Genomic DNA, 18253 nt, shown 5'->3' on the forward strand with positions numbered 1-18253 from the left:
TGCGTGTAAACGCTTATAGTCGGACTTGGCGTTCTGAGATCAGAGGAGCATCAGAGCGGGTAGTTTGTTGTTGTTTGTCGTGCGTGTGCTGACTAACAGGACAAACAGGAAGCCATTTATCCAGGGCCAAGTTTCCAGACATCGTTGTGTTACAGCATGTTCTTTGTTCTTTCGTGAGTATAAAGAGAGTTCGGGATTAAACACAATTTTGGAAAGTGAGGCTTCAGGGTCAGTTATGTAAGAGGTGACAGACAACAGTCTGGCTCAGTCATGAGGGTCCGACCAAACGCTTTCTGTTTGAGAATATTGACGACATGAAGATCAAACAAACGACGACAGAGTCTTTTTATGTAATATGAGCAAAATGAAGGGGGAGCGTTATGAAGTAGCATTTGTGTGTTTTTACACACATATACTGCAGTGTTTCCAGATTTTGATGTGAAAACACTTGATAACTTGTTTGGCATCTTTTCTGTGAAATCGAAAATTAAACCAAGCTCAAACTACAAAAATGTCTCAATTTAATACTGAAAAGTTTGTGTATTATCAACTTGATAACTTGATAATATAAAAATAATGATCTAAATACAAATTATTTTTTTTCTTTTTGCAAAATTGCTCCCAAAACATAATTATATGGCATAAACTAAAAATACCAGACCAGACCAGACCTACACAGAGTTTTTGAGATTTTCAGGAACAACAAAAAGTTGCTCTGGACTAGGTGTATCGTATCAAACATGAGCCGAGAAAGTCTGGACCTGGGAGTCCTTAAACGTTAAATTAAAAAAAAATCTAAGTCAATATGAAAGAAATCTCCAAACGCTATCCTTGCATATTTCGCAAACTATAACGTTGTAGCCCCAACCGAGCTAGCTTCATGGACATGCTTCACGTCTTCTTTTCTGGCTTTAGTGTATTTCTATAGCAGCGTTACACTGCCACATACAGGTCTGGCATATAAAGTACAGCATTTCGAGTTGTTTTGGGTGTTTTTGTGTGTGACATTTCTTGAAATGATGCTGTGTTTACAGAAAAGTGTGATTTTGAGTCTTACTCCAGGGACCGCTGTTAGCTTAGCTAGCTTCTTTTTTGGAAAAGTTTTGGACACATTTTATACAATATATTTGTAAACCAAACCATCTGCTGTTAAGTTCATGTATTAAACTCACTGCAAAGATGCTCATGTCAATGTTAGCAAAAAATTAAGCTAATTCTGCTTTAGGGGACAGACTGGACCTTTTGTTTCAGAGCGTGCTAAAAGAACAGGAAGTCGAATTAGAGCTAAGACGAGAAGAAATCGGCAATCAGAGAATTAGCAGCGCTAAATCTGACAGAATCAAACAGTCACTGAGCTTCATTTCCTTTGTACGACGACTTCCTGCTTTGATATTTCCGGACCTTTTGTTTGTGTGCGTGTTGAGACGAGTGTTTTCGTGACATGTTGTGGGCGGTTTTGAATCAACACTTCACTATGAGTGATCCCGATATGTAGGTCGTTCCCAACGCTCACACACTGAAACTAATGCTATTAAAGCAGAAAACGTGCCAAACGTGAAGATTTGAACCCTAATATTACTCACAGGGGTGAGGAAATCTACTTTTACTACCTGATAAAGAGACAATCAACAATTTTTTCCGACCAATTTATAACTTTAAATTTGCCTTCACATTTAAATCAACGTCTTTTTTTCTTTGGACGGTTAGCAATAGCCATTTTGTGCGTTTAAAGTATCACCAGAACATTATTATTTTTCTCTATACACACATTATAAACAGTGTGTCCCTTCAAACATATGAATTACAATAGAACATTTTAAAATAATGAATAGTTCAGTCCTGTTTAAATGATTGAATTCCACTTTGCTTCTTTATTTTGTGCTTCAGCAACTGCAAAAATTGATTTTGATTAATTTCTGAAAAATGTTCTTATATTTTTTGCCTTAAATAAAAATAATCTAGGCAAGCAAGTTTCACACCAGAAAAATAACATTAATCATAAAAGATATCACAGCTTAACTTAAACTTTACAACCAGTAAGAAGCTAAAGCTAATTGGTTCTTGAGCAGACAGGAACGTGTGCATGTGCATACTTTTACCGTTAATAATATCACTTCTGTTCTATTTGTTTCAGATTTCACAGAAGTCATACAGGTTGTCATCAACTGGTATTGCTAGCAATGGCTAGCCGACGATATGTTTGTGTCCATGTTTTTTTCTGACTTCTCTCTGAAACTCATTAACGTCGTCAAATCGCTGAATGTCCGGGGTGATTTTATCGCAGTAGAATCCACTCCTGAAAAGATTTGCGGGCACCAATTTTCTCGCCGTCTCGCTTTACTAGCGCAATGTTACCGTTTTGCTTCCTCCTATCCTCCGTTAGCGTCAATAGAGTCACATGGAGTTGAGAGGCTTAACGGACAATTGTTTATATTTGAAATGAAATACATTAGTGTTGATTCCTATGGATCAATAGTGTCACATTTACACTGTCTGTCAGTTTTCTTCTGACATTTTACTCTATAAAAGATTATGATTTAAAACAAAATCACATTTAACTCTGGTTTCCTCCACTGTGCTGAAATAAAGACTGTCTACTACTGTGTGTCAGCGTTCCTCATCAAAATAAATAAGCTAATCTGGTAGCAACGCAAAGGCTACGAAATGCTAAAAAATAACTACAAGGTGCAGGTTCATCTCAGAACATCTCAGCAGGGCGACTTCACAGTTGTCGTCTCACGGTCTAGAGATGACGAGGCGTTCAGGAACCTCCACGCGGAGGACGCGGTGCGGAGAGACAAGTCACTGAGTCCAGGCCCGTGGAGCAGGAGGCTTCACCGGTCCTGCACAGCCACCGTAGTTCTCTAAAATGTTCCGCACCATGCGGGCGTCCCGTCTCCTGACAGAGTGAGGGCGTTTGTCCTGAACTCCCTCTGCCACTTCCCTCCTGCCCTCTGGGTTCCCACCGCCCAACCGCGTTGACATGTTTATGAACGTATAGATGCTACGAGTAGATGGTGATGACCTCGCGACCTCCTCCACGAACCAGGAGGACTCGATCCAAACCCTCCATCAGAACCTCCAGGAACTCCATGTCTGAGAGACGCGTGCTGGTTAAGGAGGGTTTTTCTTTCACAATGAGTCAGTTAAATAGATTAGATTAGGTCTACGACTAATGATAGATAGATAGATAGATAGATAGATAGATAGATAGATAGATAGATAGATAGATAGATAGATAGATAGATAGATAGATAGATAGATAGATAGATAACTTTAATCTAACAGCTGATAGAAAGATAGATAGACAGACAGACAGACAGACAGACAGACAGACAGACAGACAGACAGATAGATAGATAGATAGATAGATAGATAGATAGATAGATAGATAGATAGATAATTGTTAGCTAAAATTATATCTTGCTAGCTAAAAGATAGATAGATAGATAGATAGATAGATAGATAGATAGATAGATAGATAGATAGATAGATAGATAGATAGATAGATAGATAGATAGATAGATAGATAGATAGATAGATAGATAGATAGATAGATAATTGTTAGCTAAAATTATATCTTGCTAGCTAAAAGATAGATAGATAGATAGATAGATAGATAGATAGATAGATAGATAGATAGATAGATAGATAGATAGATAGATAGATAGATAGATAGATAGATAGATAGATAGATAGATAGATAGATAGATAGAAGCACTTTTCAAGCACTTTCATTGTCCATTTTCATGCTTTTCCAGCACAACATGGCTTTGAAGGTGCTGGCATGGCAAATGGCAAATTAAAGTAAAACGCAACAGATAGGTCAATGGAAAAGCGTCCTAATGACTAATGTCTTTATCGAGTGTCTGTCTTGACGTACAAAGGACATGTTTGGGAAAACAAATAGATTCACTGCCAGACTCGGCAGCCGATTGGTTGACAAAGGATACAGTTCTCGTCTCCTTTCTTGCTCTTCGGTGGTCCGGGCATGTTGAGCAACACCAGCTGCGACGCCTGGGAATTCTTGACGACGGCTTCGTTGAGCTTCACGGCGGTGTGCATCCTCCGAACGTTAGACTGGCTCCTACATTTAAACCACACACAGGTTAAAAAAGAACAAAAACAAAACAGCACTAACCAGAAGTCAGTTTCAGTATGTACAGTATGTCGTTGTAACGGCACACACACACACACACACGCGCGCGCGCACAGCTTTGTAGACGGTGGCGGCAAACGGCAACACGAGCGACACCAGCAAAAACCAGCGGAAGCGATTCTCACGCATTCTCGACATCTCATGCACACACAAGCGAGTTCATGCACAAGCAAAAGTGAAGGGTATAAAGTGACTTACAGATTCTCCCACTCCCTGTGAGGAAGACAAAAAAAAACAGCAAATAAACAACAGCGTAAACAAATCCAAGCAAAAACACACAGAGTATGACACAAATCTTTGTCCATAGGATAATCCATAGTCTTGCCGTCTCGCTTTACTAGCGCAATGTTGCCGTTTTGCTTCTTCCTAGCCTTCATTAGTCTTGATGTAAATTGTGAATTGTGTGATTGTGAATTATATCTTGCTAGCTAAAAGATAGATAGATAGATAGATAGATAGATAGATAGATAGATAGATAGATAGATAGATAGATAGATAGATAGATAGATAGATAGATAGATAAAATGATATCTTGCTAGCTAAAAGATAGATAGAAAAAAAGCAAATAAATAACAGCGTAAACAAATCCATGCAAAAACACATCGAGTATGACACAAATCTTTGTCCATCGGGTAATCAATAGTCTTGCCGCCTCGCTTTACTAGCGCAATGTTGCCGTTTTGCTTCTTCCTAGCCTCCATTAGTCTTGATGTAAATTGTGAATTGTGTGATTGTGAATTATATCTTGCTAGCTTGAAGATAGATAGATAGATAGATAGATAGATAGATAGATAGATAGATAGATAGATAGATAGATAGATAGATAGATAGATAGATAGATAATTGCTAGCTAAAATGATATCTTGCTAGCTAAAAGATAGATAGAAAGAATATAGGTATTTGCTGTAAGAGATCGGCATTTTCTGACATGAAATTTCTGAAATGTGTGTCACTTTATAACCCCACAACTTCTTCTTTTTCTTTTTCTTGCTTTAGTGGGTGATCTGCCTCCATCTACTCCTCTCCCTCTTCCCATCCATGAACCTTTCCATCATGGTACAGTAAGGTTTGTAATGGTAAAACCCTGAGTCAGGCTGGCTTACTAGTGTAACGTCGTACCGGTGCGAACAAGACAAAACAGAGAACAAAGGAGGAAACCCAGCAGCTCTAATTTGTGTCAAAGACACGTCAAGCATTTGCCTCAACTTCCATGGAATACGAATACCGATCTCAAGGGAGTGACGGCCAATCAGTTGACTTACTCTGGAACCCAAAAGGAAGGGCTGGTTGTTTTGATGCTGATGCTATTTTGATGCGGCTGAAGTCCGCGTTTTTAGCGTTGCTGGTCTTCTGCTGCTTCCTTAAATAAACCCTTTACTATCACTTATAAGAGACATTAGCGCTGAGCTGGATCCACTTACGGTTTCATATTGAACAGGTCCTTCACTGCCATGCTCTCTCTGTGTCTGTTCCTCTCGTTGACCAGTTTGTCTTTGGTCCAGGTCATTTGGACACGGTCCGGCGCCGCCCCCGCCGCTTTGTCGTTCGCCGTAGAGTGAGACGCCGTGTTACGGTCGTGGATCAACTGGGCCTGATTTTAAAAAAGGAAAAAAAACATACAAAAGATTTTAGGTTTTTTCAGCGCAGGGCAGCTTAACGTGTCTTTAAAAAGAATATGACGACAAAACCAGGGGCCGTGGCGATGTTATCAGAGCGGTCAGGTGAGATGCAGTTAAATGGTAGACGGACAAAGATGAGACAGTGATACAAATTCTTATAAATCAAAGTTATTCATACTCTAATATCCACAGTTTTAGTTAAAACAACAGTTTGGGGTTGAGGTTTTATGACGTACTGAGACGTTTTCAGTTTCAAAATCAGATTTTTAGCAAATTAAGGAAAAGGTTAACCGAATCAAATCCATACCATGGTTGGTACATTCCGTTTTTGAATAAAAAAGAAACGTTAAATCAAGTGTACGTCATACAACCCACTCCTTAACAGTCCCTTTGTAGACTTTTTGACTGTATATTGGCCTCGACTACACAGATTCTGGTGCTCAGTTAAAGACCTCTGAGCTTCAGTGAACGTTGTCCCGGTCATGAAAAGATGGCGACGGCGAGGGAAATGAAGGTCATGAATAATGGACAAATGGAGAGAGAGATGGCGCTGTGCGCGGTGGAGGTCTGTTAGTTAGCGGAGGTCTGCTACCTCGTCCTCCGGTATGCACAGTATGTTGAAGTTAGGGGGCGACTTCTTCCTCCTAATGGAGCCGCGAGAAACGTCTGAGATGCTCTGAATCTGAGTCAATCGTCCAGTCGGGGGAGGGAGGGAGAATTCACAAGGTCAACAAGAGCAGAAGTGATGCTACGCCTTGATAGCCGCACGAGATGGAGTTTAGTTTCTAATTTTTGCCGCACACTGCAAAAAAAAATACATGTAATGATCTCAAATCTACAGAAACATAATTCTGACTTTATTCTCAGAATTCTGACTTTAAATTCAGAATTTTGACTTTAAACTCAGAATTCTCACTTAAAACTCAGAATTCTCACTTAATTCTCAAAATTCTGACTTTAAAACTCTGATTTCAGACTTTATTCTCAGAATTCTGACTTAAAAACTCAGAATTTGGGCTTTAAAACTCAGAATTTGGACTTTATTCTCAGAATTCTGACTTAATTCCAAGAGTTCTGATTTATTCTCAGAATTATTTTATATTATTTAAAGTCAGAACCCAAATGTTTTTTTCCTGTGTGGCCCTAATCCTCTTCCGTACATATCCTGAGAACAAGACGAGATGATGATTGAATAAATACACTGTCGTGTTACCTCTCTCTCCCTCTCGGTGCGAGACAGCTGCATCTGCTTGAGCATCTGCGACCTCTGCTCCATCCTCAGCGTCTTCTCGTAGGTGAACGCCGAGATGTCGCTGTCGTGCTGCAAGCGACGGAGAGGGAAAAAACGGTGAGGAGACCAAAGCGCCGAGAGACGTCACGACTCGCAACGACGACAAACAACGACTCGCTCACCATTTCCACCACCTCCACCTGTGCGTCCAGACGTAAGTGGTAGAGGAACATCTGCAGGTCTTTCTTCATCTGGATGGAGTTGTCGTCCATCTGGGCCACTGTGAAGATTCTCATTTTGCAATTCCTCCAGACCTGAAGATGATTATTTTACTTTTACTTTAACACGTGAAGGTCCCGTGTGGCAGGAATTCATTTATTCAACCATCACCATGTGTTTGTATAGCTGTATAATTTTGATATTTGCTTCTCATGAGACGCTGGTTATTAAAGGTTTGGTTTCCATAGCCTTGAAGTAATGTTGCCTTCACGTGCTTTCAGAATTATAGTAAATACGAGTTCCCGATGTGCAAAATTGCACACGAGTGCAGCCCCTGATGTTGTGATTTCCAGATTTCCAGGAAATTGGGAGAAAAATTTAAATGCGAGTTCCGAGTATTTCAACAAGTATAATAATAACTGTGGCATTTAGTTCATAATTATTATATTGTCTTTTGTTGTTGCTCCCCAACAACAAAAGCACTTTGTACTATATTACTTTGGGGTAAGGGCGGCCATTTTGTGTGCATCAGCCCGACAGAACGAACCATTCCATATGTAGTCAGAACTTTGGAATTTCCAAGGTCATGGAAATTCTGAACTCTGATTTTCTACTTCCCGAAACTCAGAGCAACCTCGACAACCTCAACGTGGGCTTCCAAGATGGCCGCCACCATACTAACACCGCTACCATTCATAGAATGTACGTTGTATTTGTTTCACAGAAAAACAGTCGTTTAGAAAGGACAGTTTCGTTTTTAAACCGTGTGCAAAATGTCACGTAGAGTAGAGCGTTGTTATCGGAAAGTTTTTTTGCTAACAATGGCTAGCTTGATTTGGATCCATGTTTCCAGCTGGAGTGCAGCATCACTACGCAAAACAAAGAACGCCATTATCCGTGGCGTGTGAAGGCCACCGTAGTTTTCCGACACCCAGTTGGAAAGTGAAGGATAAAACCTCCATTTGTTGCAGTCTGCAGTCTCCACCACTAGATGGCGCTCATTCTTACACACTGGACCACACACACACACACACACACACACACACACACACACACACACACACACACACAGCTCACATGAACACACCTTGTGTTGACTGATTAAGAACGGCAGCAACATGAGGAGGCCGCCGTCGTGGACGATCCACCACACGTCCACGTGTCCCTCCAGACGATCCATGTTGCCGGGGAAGTGGTCGATGTTCTTGGCGACCAGCAGAGCCTGCTGCGCCGAGGTCGTCTCTCTCACCGTTTCTGGAAGGGTGGAAGGTTTTTACGAAAGCTACGTTAAGAGACGCTCGCGTCAACGTTCAACACGTAAGGCTTTATGCACTTCGCTCTCTCTGCGTTTTCTGAGAAACACGGAAGACAAACGGTCAATCGAGGCAAACTTTTGCAACACGTACACTACCGTTCAAAAGTTTGGGGTCACCTATACAATTTTTTGGTGTTTACCATTAAAAGTCACACTTTTATTTATCAAAAGAGTTGCAAAATTAATAGAAAATAAAAGTCAAGACATTGACAAGATTAGAAATAATGATTTTTAGAACAAACAAAACTGTTTTCAGCTGTGCTAACATCATTGCACAAGGGTTTTCAAATTACCCAATAGCCTTCTAACGCCATTAGCAAACACAATGTACCCAAATACATTTTTTTTTTCTCAAAAAAAGTTTTCCTCAAATTTGATTTTTTTCGTCTCAAAATTTGATTTTTTTCGTCTTAAAATTTTAATTTTAGTCTCAAAATTTAAATTTTTTCTAAAATTATTTTTTTTTTTTCTAAAAAAAAAAAAATTTTCTAAATTTTTTTTTTTTTTCTCAAATTATTATTTTTTCTCTCTGCGTTTTCACGCTAACGTTTTTGTTTTGATATCGTGACGAATCACCTTGCGATATCGATGATTACGGAATTGTATCGCGGTATTATTGGTATCGTGGACCACGTCTGGTGATTCCCACACCTGATTAAAACCTTTCTGATTAACCGTGACGTTACAATCAAACGTTTTGATTGTGTCAAACTCCTGTGTGGTTCACACACCTATGAAATTCCTCCTCGCAGAAGAGTCCTGGGCCTGTTTCCAGCCCGCCGGCCAGGCCATCAGGACGGTGTTGTGCTTCATTCCTCCCAGTCCTGCTGACTGGATGAGCAGGGAGAAACCATCTCGCAGGTTGGACGACACCACCACGTGGGAGAAACCCTTGGTTTTCTCTTCAGCCATGGCAGATTTCATGTTCTGTAGGAGAAGGCAAATGGAGGGACGAGAGTGAAATATACGCTACAGTTCACAAGTTTGGGGTCACTTAGAAATGTCATTATTTTTGAAGGAAAAGCAATTTTTTTTAAAAGAATATAACATTAAATGAATCAGAAATACACTCTATACATTGTTAATGTACATTTCCAGTGTTCTAACGGTACATTGTGTTTACTAATGGCGTTAGAAGACTATTGGATGATTAGAAAACCCTTGAAAAGACTTGTGCAATGATGTTATTATTATTTTGAACGTTAGTGTACAGTAAACAAAGGAAAAACCTGTTCTCCAGTCTTGGCCTCGTTGCCCCGGGTCATGAAGGTTCCCTCCAGGACGGAGCAGACGATGGTCAGTCCCTTCCCGGCTTTGAGCTGCGTGGTGAACGTCAGGAGACGCGGGTGTTTCACCGCCAGGTCTGAGTCCAGTTTACACAGCACCAGCACCTGAGGCCTGAAGACAGACAGGGGTGTGAAAAATGGCCATTAAAGGTGCCATATGTAAGAATGTGGCCAAAAACAGTTACTACATTCAAATTCAAAATTTTAGGTTTTGTTTTCTGACATAACTGGCAACCCATGGTTGCTCGGCAGCTGAGACTCTACTGACTGCAATGATTAGAAGACGGCGGTAGGTGGTGCCACATGCCAAAACATGATTTCAAAACATAAACATGATTTGCAGTCTGCAAAATATTGCTTTTAATGCAAATATTTTGTCTGTACTGTTGTTGTTGGTGAGTTCAGTTTGTTATATGAACATTATTCCTGAGTCTCTGTGACATATTAGGAGGATTTTACGGCCAGTTTATTACATAATGCACCTTTAATAATAGGAATAATAGTCAAATGAAGTAAATTATCATATAAATTCACACCAACGACACATGCATATTTGAAAAAACTCGGACTTTGAATTACTTTCCATGAACACTACGCTCAGATCAAAAGTGTCTAAATTGACAATAAACACATTAGCATTAAAGGCAAAAATGCTCACCTCCAGTTTTTGGTGTGCAGCGGAACTTCCTCCAGGCGGATCAGAGCGTATCGCGCCGCGTTCAAGGACAGGCCTCGGATTCCGTCTCCCCACTCCTTCTCTGCTCTGCGAACCCCAAAAAAAAAGATGGATTTGCTGAATTCAACGCTTAAATAACAACTACAGCACGTTGTTTTCATCTGTTTTCATCAAATCTTGCGGCGATTGTGTAAAAATCTGAAATTATAGGTCGCCTGACCTAAAAACCCCCGGTCAGACTCACCCTCTGTACTCTATGTACTTGTAGATGCATCCTGCGATCACCACGGCAACCAGGGCGTAGTACCAGGACGAGACGAACATGAGGGAGAGACACAGACTCATCCCCAAGAAGGAAAGAGTCCTGGATGAGACCACACAGAAACAGAGGCTGAAGCGACCACGGATCAAACCATTAAAGTAGATTTTTATTATTACCCTCTTACTCCAAATGAAGCTAGTTCCCTGGTGTCCTAATGAACATGTCTGTGACATGCTTTGGTCAAAACACCTTAAGGATGAAGCACCACAGCAGTTCAATCACTCTGCCAAAACAGCCCTGTTCAGAACGCTCGCTTTTGAGTGCCTGTCTCTTTAAATATGCAAATGAGACACAGGAAACTACGTCAGCGTCACTGAGGCTCCGGCAGCTAACAGCAGTTAGCATTTGGATTTACATGTATAAAATGTAAATCCTCTGAGGCTGGAAGTTTGTGTAGAACTCTGTGCTGCACTGTGCAGCCAAGAATAGAACACTTTGCCGACTTTCGCCTCTTCCGGAGACTAATGGGTCTGGATAGCTCTCTCACATGGACAGGTAGGGGGTGCCAAAGAAAAAGGCCCTATCACACCTCTGTTTTTGAGTCTGGATCTCACAGAGTAAGAACGTGTTGGAGACAGAAAGTGGAGTTAGACGTCGTCCTCACCAGTGATAGAACTTGAAGCGCGGTCTCCAGTTGGGCGTACGCAGCAAAGTCTGCACGGCACAGGCCAAGTTGACAAACAGGTAACACATGAGGAAGAACCTGAGCGCACAAGAGAAAACAACGTTGATGGCGATATTGTTTTCATTTTTTGTCAAAGGTAAAACTGGTTTAAAATGCTGGGGGGGGGGGGGGTTTACATGGAGAGAATGGGGGCGACAGCGTCCAGAGAAGCGATGAGGATTCCGATCTCACAGATCCCGACCGTCAGTAACAGAGCCCACGTAGGTTCACCGTTGGCTTTTCCGTGACCAAAGACCTGAGAAACACGGAAGACAAACGGTCAATCGAGGCAAACTTTTGCAACACGTACACTACCGTTCAAAAGTTTGGGGTCACCTATAAAATTTTTTGGTGTTTTCCATTAAAAGTCACACTTTTATTCATCAAAAGAGTTGCAAAATGAATACAAAATAATAGTCAAGACATTGACAAGATAAGAAATAATGATTTTTAGAACCAACAAAACTGTTTTCAGCTGTGCTAACATCATTGCACAAGGGTTTTCAAGGGTTTTCTAATCACCCAATAGCCTTCTAACGCCATTAGCAAACACAATGTACCCAAATTATTATTTTTTTTTCTCAAAAAAGTTTTCCTTAAATTTGAATTTTTTCATCTCAAATTTTATTTTTTTCGTCTCAAAAATTTGATTTTTTTCGTCTCAAAAAAAAAATTTCTAAGTGACCCCAAACTTTTGAACTATAATGATATATATATATATATCACTATGGTTAAACACTGACCTGTAAGAACGGGATGAGACCGTCCCGGGCAATAGCCTGCAATAGCCGGGGGGCGCCGGTGAGGCTCTGAAGCCCCGCCCCACAGCAGGAGAAGAAGGAGCCAATCACAATCACCCAGGGCGACGGCCACGCCAGAATACCAATCACTGGGTTTTTCTTCACCGAGAAACCAAACCTGAGACACACACACACACACACACACACACACACACACACAGACGTGTTTATGATGCTAACGATTGTTTTTCTGCATATGTTTACAGTGAGGATCAGACGCACTTGTCTCTCAGCACCACTCCTTCAATACAGGCTCCAAACAGGACCACGCAGGACAGGTCTGAGCGCCACGTTAAGAAGAAAAGACGCCATCAACACCATCGTGTTCATGTGAAATAAATGTGATATTATGAGAATAAAGTCGGAATATTATGAGGATAAAGTCGTGATATTATGATAAAGTCGTAATATTGTGAGAATAAAGTCATAATGTTGTGAGAATAAAGTCGTAATTTTATGAGAATAAAGTTGTAATATTATCCGAATAACGGCATAATTTCACAAGAATAAAGTTGCAATATTATGAGAATAAAGTCGTAATATTATCCGAATAAAGTTGTAATATTGTGAGAATAAAGTTGTAATATTATGAGAATAAAGTCATAATATTGTGAGAATAAAGTCGTAATTTTATGAGAATAAAGTCGTAATTTTATGAGAATAAAGTCGAATTTTATGAGAATAAAGTCGTAATATTATCCGAATAACATCATAATTTTACGAGAATAAAGTTGTAATATTGTGAGAATAAAGTTGTAATATTATGAGAATAAAGTCGTAATTTTGCGACAATAAAGTTGTAATATTATGTGAATAAAGTTGTACTTTTATGAGAATAACATCATAAATTCACAGAATAAAGTCGTAATATTACGAGAATAAAGTAATTTTTCAATTCAAATTTTACCCCCAAACTGCCTCAGTAGGACAAGGTTTTGGTCTCCATGAGGACTACTGGTCCTGACAAGGTCAGTGTTTTACAACAGATCTTACACTTTGACACTTGACTGACTGCAATTTGCAATTTGCATTTTAACGTATAAACCATTTATCTCTCTCTATAACTTCTGTAAGTCGTGTGTGTGTGTGTGTGTGTGTGTGTGTTGTTATGCAGAACTGCCCTGTGTTTGCTCTGTGTGGCCTTTAATGGCCCATGAGCGAGTGCAAAGGATACAGATGAAGGAGGTGGTGAGAATAGCCATGATGGTTCCTATTGGGATGGACTTCTGGGCATTTCTGAGGTCACCTGACCGATTAGAACCAGCCATTATACCTGAAGACACACACAGATATAGAGAGAGAGACACGTTAGTGAAGAACTGCATCTGAATTCAAAATGACACAACACTTTTCTGCTCAGTTACCTGTGACCGAGGGGAAGTAGATCCCCACCAGCAGAGTGAAGTACGTGCTGATGTCGTTGTAGACGTAATGTTTGTTATACGTTTCCACAGCTTCCTGGGCCGGTGCCGACGGCTGGTTTTTCTTCTCTATGTACATACCAGCTGGACCATAGGTGCTCCACAGGTTATCTGACACACACACACACACACACACACACACAGAATTGAGAAAAAAATAAGACCTTCATTGACATCTTTGTGAAATCTGCTGTTTGGAAATGACATGGGAACTGTGTGTTTGACGCCAGGGTATTTTTGTACCTCAGGGATGACAGTGACATTTTATTTATTCCCCCCTTTTTTAAATTATTTATTATTATTTATTAATAATAATAATAATAATAATAATAAAAAAAACAAGAAAAGTAGAACATTAAGAGTCAGGCTACATCCACAATAATCCATTTAAAAACAGCATTTTCAAACGAAAACAAGCGTTTCAGCTCTGAAACGATGATAAACATTCACGTGTCGCCGTTAAACAGGAAGCTGATTCTCTCCAATGAAATTGAGCCTTTCTTGCTCCACAAAAAGTGGGAAACCATTGGCGTTGTATTCTCATTTTATTATCCTGGCATCAAAATAAAAAAAATACATTTAAAATTTAAAAAAAATTAATTAAATAAATAACTGAGTAGTGTGTGTCTGCCTCCACGACACTAGGTGGCGACACATGCCCTTTTAGCTTTGTTGGCAGTTTCCGGTTCAGCTTGCAGCTAATCGTTAGCACGTCCTACACGGTTTTTTTCCGAACGATCCGTGAACTTTGACAAAGTCTTTAAGCTGACTGAGCATAACATCTGTCAGTACAAGGGTTAGGGTTAGGGTTAGGGTTGGGGTTGGGTTGGGGTTCGGGTTAGGGTAAGGGTTAGGGTTGGGGTTGGGGTTGCGGTTAGGGTTGGGGTTGGGGTTGGCATTGGGGTTGGGGTTAGGGTTAGGGTTGGGGTTATGGTTGGGGTTGGGGTTGGGGATGGGGTTGGGGTTGGGGTTAGGTCCAGGTTCCAGCCAATGGGAGGAGACGCCATATTGGGTCAAACTCTGTTCTGAGTGAAGGGTTACAATCTTTACTGTTTACTTAAGTCCAGTTTTAGTGTTTTTCCCCTAAGGTCTTGTTACCATTTTACTAAGAGTTTAACTTGTCCATTTTGGGGGCTCAAAAACACTGCTTTATTGTGAAAAGAAGATAAATCAGGAGGAGAATTTTGCATCAAAGCTCAAGGAAATATGAGTTTTCCATTGTCTGCTGTGATACAGTTGATCATTTACTGCATCTCAAACGTGGCACAGGTGAAACTCCCAGGATTTCCGCATCCCTTCTCACCTTTGATAACTCCACTCAGGAGACCCGGTATGGCCCGTATCTCCGTCAGGTTGTTCAGGATGAAGTATTCGTCGCAGGTGGCGTTGGGGAGTTCACTGTTGCAGAAGAGCGGCCACAGCTCGCTCTTCACCGTCCTGTTTTTCACCAGCTCCGTCTTTGCGCACGTCTCAAACTTTTCGTTCTTCAGCGAGCGGTTGCCCAACAAACAGACGCTGGAATGAGACGGAGACGAGCGCGGCGTGGGTTAGACAACGTGTGACGCTGCATCTCAATCTGAAAGTGCTGCTTTTACGACAGGAGGGAGGTGAAGATGCGACTGTGCAGGCTTGACCAAACGGTCTCTTTGTAGAGACAGCAAACAAACGTGAGCCAAATCACTCCAACACCTTGGTTTGGCATCAAATTCAAGGACTTTTCCAGGTCTTTCGAGGACCAACTCCCTCAAATTCAAGTACTGAGAGACAGTGGACAGTGTCCACAACAACGCTAGTGATTATGACTCCGCATTTGTCCTGCGTAGGCCTACGTACATCATGCAACGCAGGGGATGAAACAGTGGGGGGCGTTGTAAACAAAGAAGGGGGACTTTGAGCTAAATATCAAGTTCACTTCTTTCTTTCTTTCTTTCTTTCTTGCACGAAATTTAAGCTCTTTCAATGACCACATGTCCATTTAGGGTGATCCTCAAAAAGTCTCCAGGTTCCTTGTTTTTGTTTTTCAAATTCATAAACTTTCAAGGATTTCAAGGAAAAGAGTAGGGTTGCAAAAATCAGATTTGATGCAAAGTTTAACGTCAACGCTATTCCTCAATCAATCAATCAGCTGCACACGACGCTCCCCGTGTTCTTTTCAGTATGACTGTGTTCAGACTTCATGGTGCTACCGCCGCAACATTGCTTGAGTAAAGCTAGACGACTGCAAACGGGCTGGAATTTGACCAAAAAAAACGAAAAACTTGAGAAGTGAATTCCACTGATCAACAGAGGTGGAAAAAGTACTAAAATATTAGTACCAATACTTTGATGAAAATGTACTAAAGTAGAAGTAAAAAGTAGTTAATTTGAAATGTACTTTAAGAAAAATATACTTAGTTACTTTGCGTGGGGTGTGAGGGTAGTAGAAATATGACAAGGGGTCAGAAATCCAAAACTATTTTGGAGCTCACGCGCCCGGCGCGATACAGGATATTACGTCACTCACCAGTGCTGATGCTAATCATTGGTCTGGTTCTGGTGTATATTTATTGTCTTACTCAGTAACGGATAGGATTTATAAAGTAACTAAGTACAATACTTGAGTCAATATGTACTCAAGTAAAATACAAAATCCGGATTTTAAATTGTACTTAAAAAATACAAAACACTCAAAAAAAGTATTCAATACAGTAACTTGAGTAAATGTATTTAGTTACTTTCCACCTCTGCTGATCAAAACATCACGCGCCACCTGTCCCTGCGCTACTACTACTGCATACCCACAAATGCTACCTCACTTAGGTCTGATAGTATTGCTTGACAGAGCCCGTTTGCAAATGAACCAAACATCAGCCCAACATCGCACATCAGAGCTTTAAATCCTGAGAACGTGTCTCGGCGACTCACTTAAACTCGGGTGGTTCGATGATGCTCTTGATGACGCCTGCGTACGTGGCCATGATGGAGAGAACCACGCAGGCCAGAAACACCAGAGCCAGTTTGTTCACGTACCTGCAGAGAAAACGATGGAGCAAACGCAAGTGAGCACACGCGCGTTCTTCCGCGTACGCGTGCGTGTGCGTGTTTTACGTACTTCACCCCGACAAACACCACCAGCGCCATGAGGACCAAGCAGCCTGTGCCGTACACGCGCATGTTGTTGCGCATGGCCGCGTCTTCGCCTTCTTTGAACACCGTCGCCGTTGGGATGATGTACGTCTGCCGGAGGAGACAAGAGGAGACAGAAGAACAACAACAAAGTGCAGTAAGTAAGTGTAGTAACGACGGGTGTCGCCTCGTCTGTCTGCGTGAAAACACACCAGCAGAATCTCTATGGTTCCCAGGATGTACATGGACCCGGCGAAGGTCGTCCCCAGGTAGAAACAGAGTCCAACTGCTCCTCCAAACTCAGGACCCAAAGATCTGGAGATCATGTAGTAGGCGCCACCAGCTGTGGAGACACATAAATCCCACTTAGACTTTGGGCCAATTCCAATTCCTATCTTAACCCTCAATCTTAACCCTTAATCTTAACTGGTTATCTTAACCTAACCCCTACCCTGGTCAAAACCAAGTATTGAGGGTTATTTTGTCACTTAGAAATGGGACACCCCTTAAATGCAGATACGTCTTCAGACTGTAGGGGGCAGAATAACGCGAAAGCTGCGTCCAGTCTGTCAACTCCAAAAAAGAAGAAGAAGAAGAAGAACACATTTACGTCAGGATTATTTATCAGTTAATTTATTTATTTTTATTTATTTATGTCAGTCAAGTTATTAGGTTGTCAGTTAGTTATAAGATGATACTCATACAAATATTCAGCTGACAGTTACCACACACCACGACTTATTGAAAAGTAAACCATAGCAAACGATCGCGTGTCCGCACCGGCCGACTATTGACAAAAGATCGTAAAATAAAAATAAATGTTAGGCAACAATGATGTCAGTAATCCATAATATGGGCCTAAACTAAGATAATACAATGGTTTTCATCATTTTTATATCTCTATTAACAAAGAAAATACTTCATTTGTAGCGTACTCGTTTTTGCTGCTTTCAGCGCCATCTTTGTTATGTCAAACACGCAATGCATTCTGGGTAGCCCTTGCTCCCAAGGGTGGTCTCGGAAAATCTCAATATTGAGGGCGATACAGCCCTTAAACTTGCCCCTCAACTTAATTTTTCTGAGAATCGGGACAGCACTTGGACTAGAGGGAGCGCACATTTTTGAGATTGAGGGTTAAGCAAGGAATTGGAATTCACCCTTAGACTGTTTCCAGATTCATTGTTTGGCTTCTGGATGCACCGAACGTTTCTTTGACTTTGTTTTCGTTAAAAATGTTTCTTAAAAAATGACAACGAGGAGAACGGAGGAGTGTCAAATTTGTCTTGTGGTCGTCTCCAAACGTATCCGCTGAACCCAGAATCCCTGCTGGCTTTACGTAACATTGTGATTATCAAATCATTTCTTGGCTCTTTTAGAAATACTCCAATAAATGATTGTGTGTACTGTGTGTGCTGTGCCAGAACATTGCCCACATT

General features: G+C 41.0%; 1 protein-coding gene across 1 annotated transcript in view; it reads right to left on the reverse strand.

The window, feature by feature from the left end:
* Positions 1–2001: 2001 nt before the first annotated feature.
* Positions 2002–18253, reverse strand: part of LOC310926794 (solute carrier family 12 member 7-like) — a 39006-nt gene continuing 22754 nt past the window's right edge. The window contains exons 7-28 of the mRNA XM_083888981.1: positions 17030–17160; positions 16804–16928; positions 16617–16721; positions 15016–15227; positions 13656–13823; positions 13466–13564; positions 12514–12571; positions 12235–12409; positions 11629–11747; positions 11432–11530; positions 10750–10869; positions 10488–10592; positions 9773–9941; positions 9275–9470; positions 8316–8482; positions 7192–7323; positions 6992–7099; positions 6371–6460; positions 5581–5750; positions 4358–4372; positions 3954–4087; positions 2002–3096 (exon numbers count right to left, since the gene is read on the reverse strand). Coding sequence (XP_083745107.1) covers positions 3005–3096; positions 3954–4087; positions 4358–4372; positions 5581–5750; positions 6371–6460; positions 6992–7099; positions 7192–7323; positions 8316–8482; positions 9275–9470; positions 9773–9941; positions 10488–10592; positions 10750–10869; positions 11432–11530; positions 11629–11747; positions 12235–12409; positions 12514–12571; positions 13466–13564; positions 13656–13823; positions 15016–15227; positions 16617–16721; positions 16804–16928; positions 17030–17160 — 2789 coding nt within the window. The 3' untranslated portion in view covers positions 2002–3004. The remainder of the gene's footprint in view (positions 3097–3953; positions 4088–4357; positions 4373–5580; positions 5751–6370; positions 6461–6991; positions 7100–7191; positions 7324–8315; positions 8483–9274; positions 9471–9772; positions 9942–10487; positions 10593–10749; positions 10870–11431; positions 11531–11628; positions 11748–12234; positions 12410–12513; positions 12572–13465; positions 13565–13655; positions 13824–15015; positions 15228–16616; positions 16722–16803; positions 16929–17029; positions 17161–18253) is intronic.

This window comes from Microchirus variegatus, assembly GCF_963457635.1.
Source record: "Microchirus variegatus genome assembly, chromosome: 5".
Lineage (NCBI taxonomy): Eukaryota > Metazoa > Chordata > Actinopteri > Pleuronectiformes > Soleidae > Microchirus > Microchirus variegatus.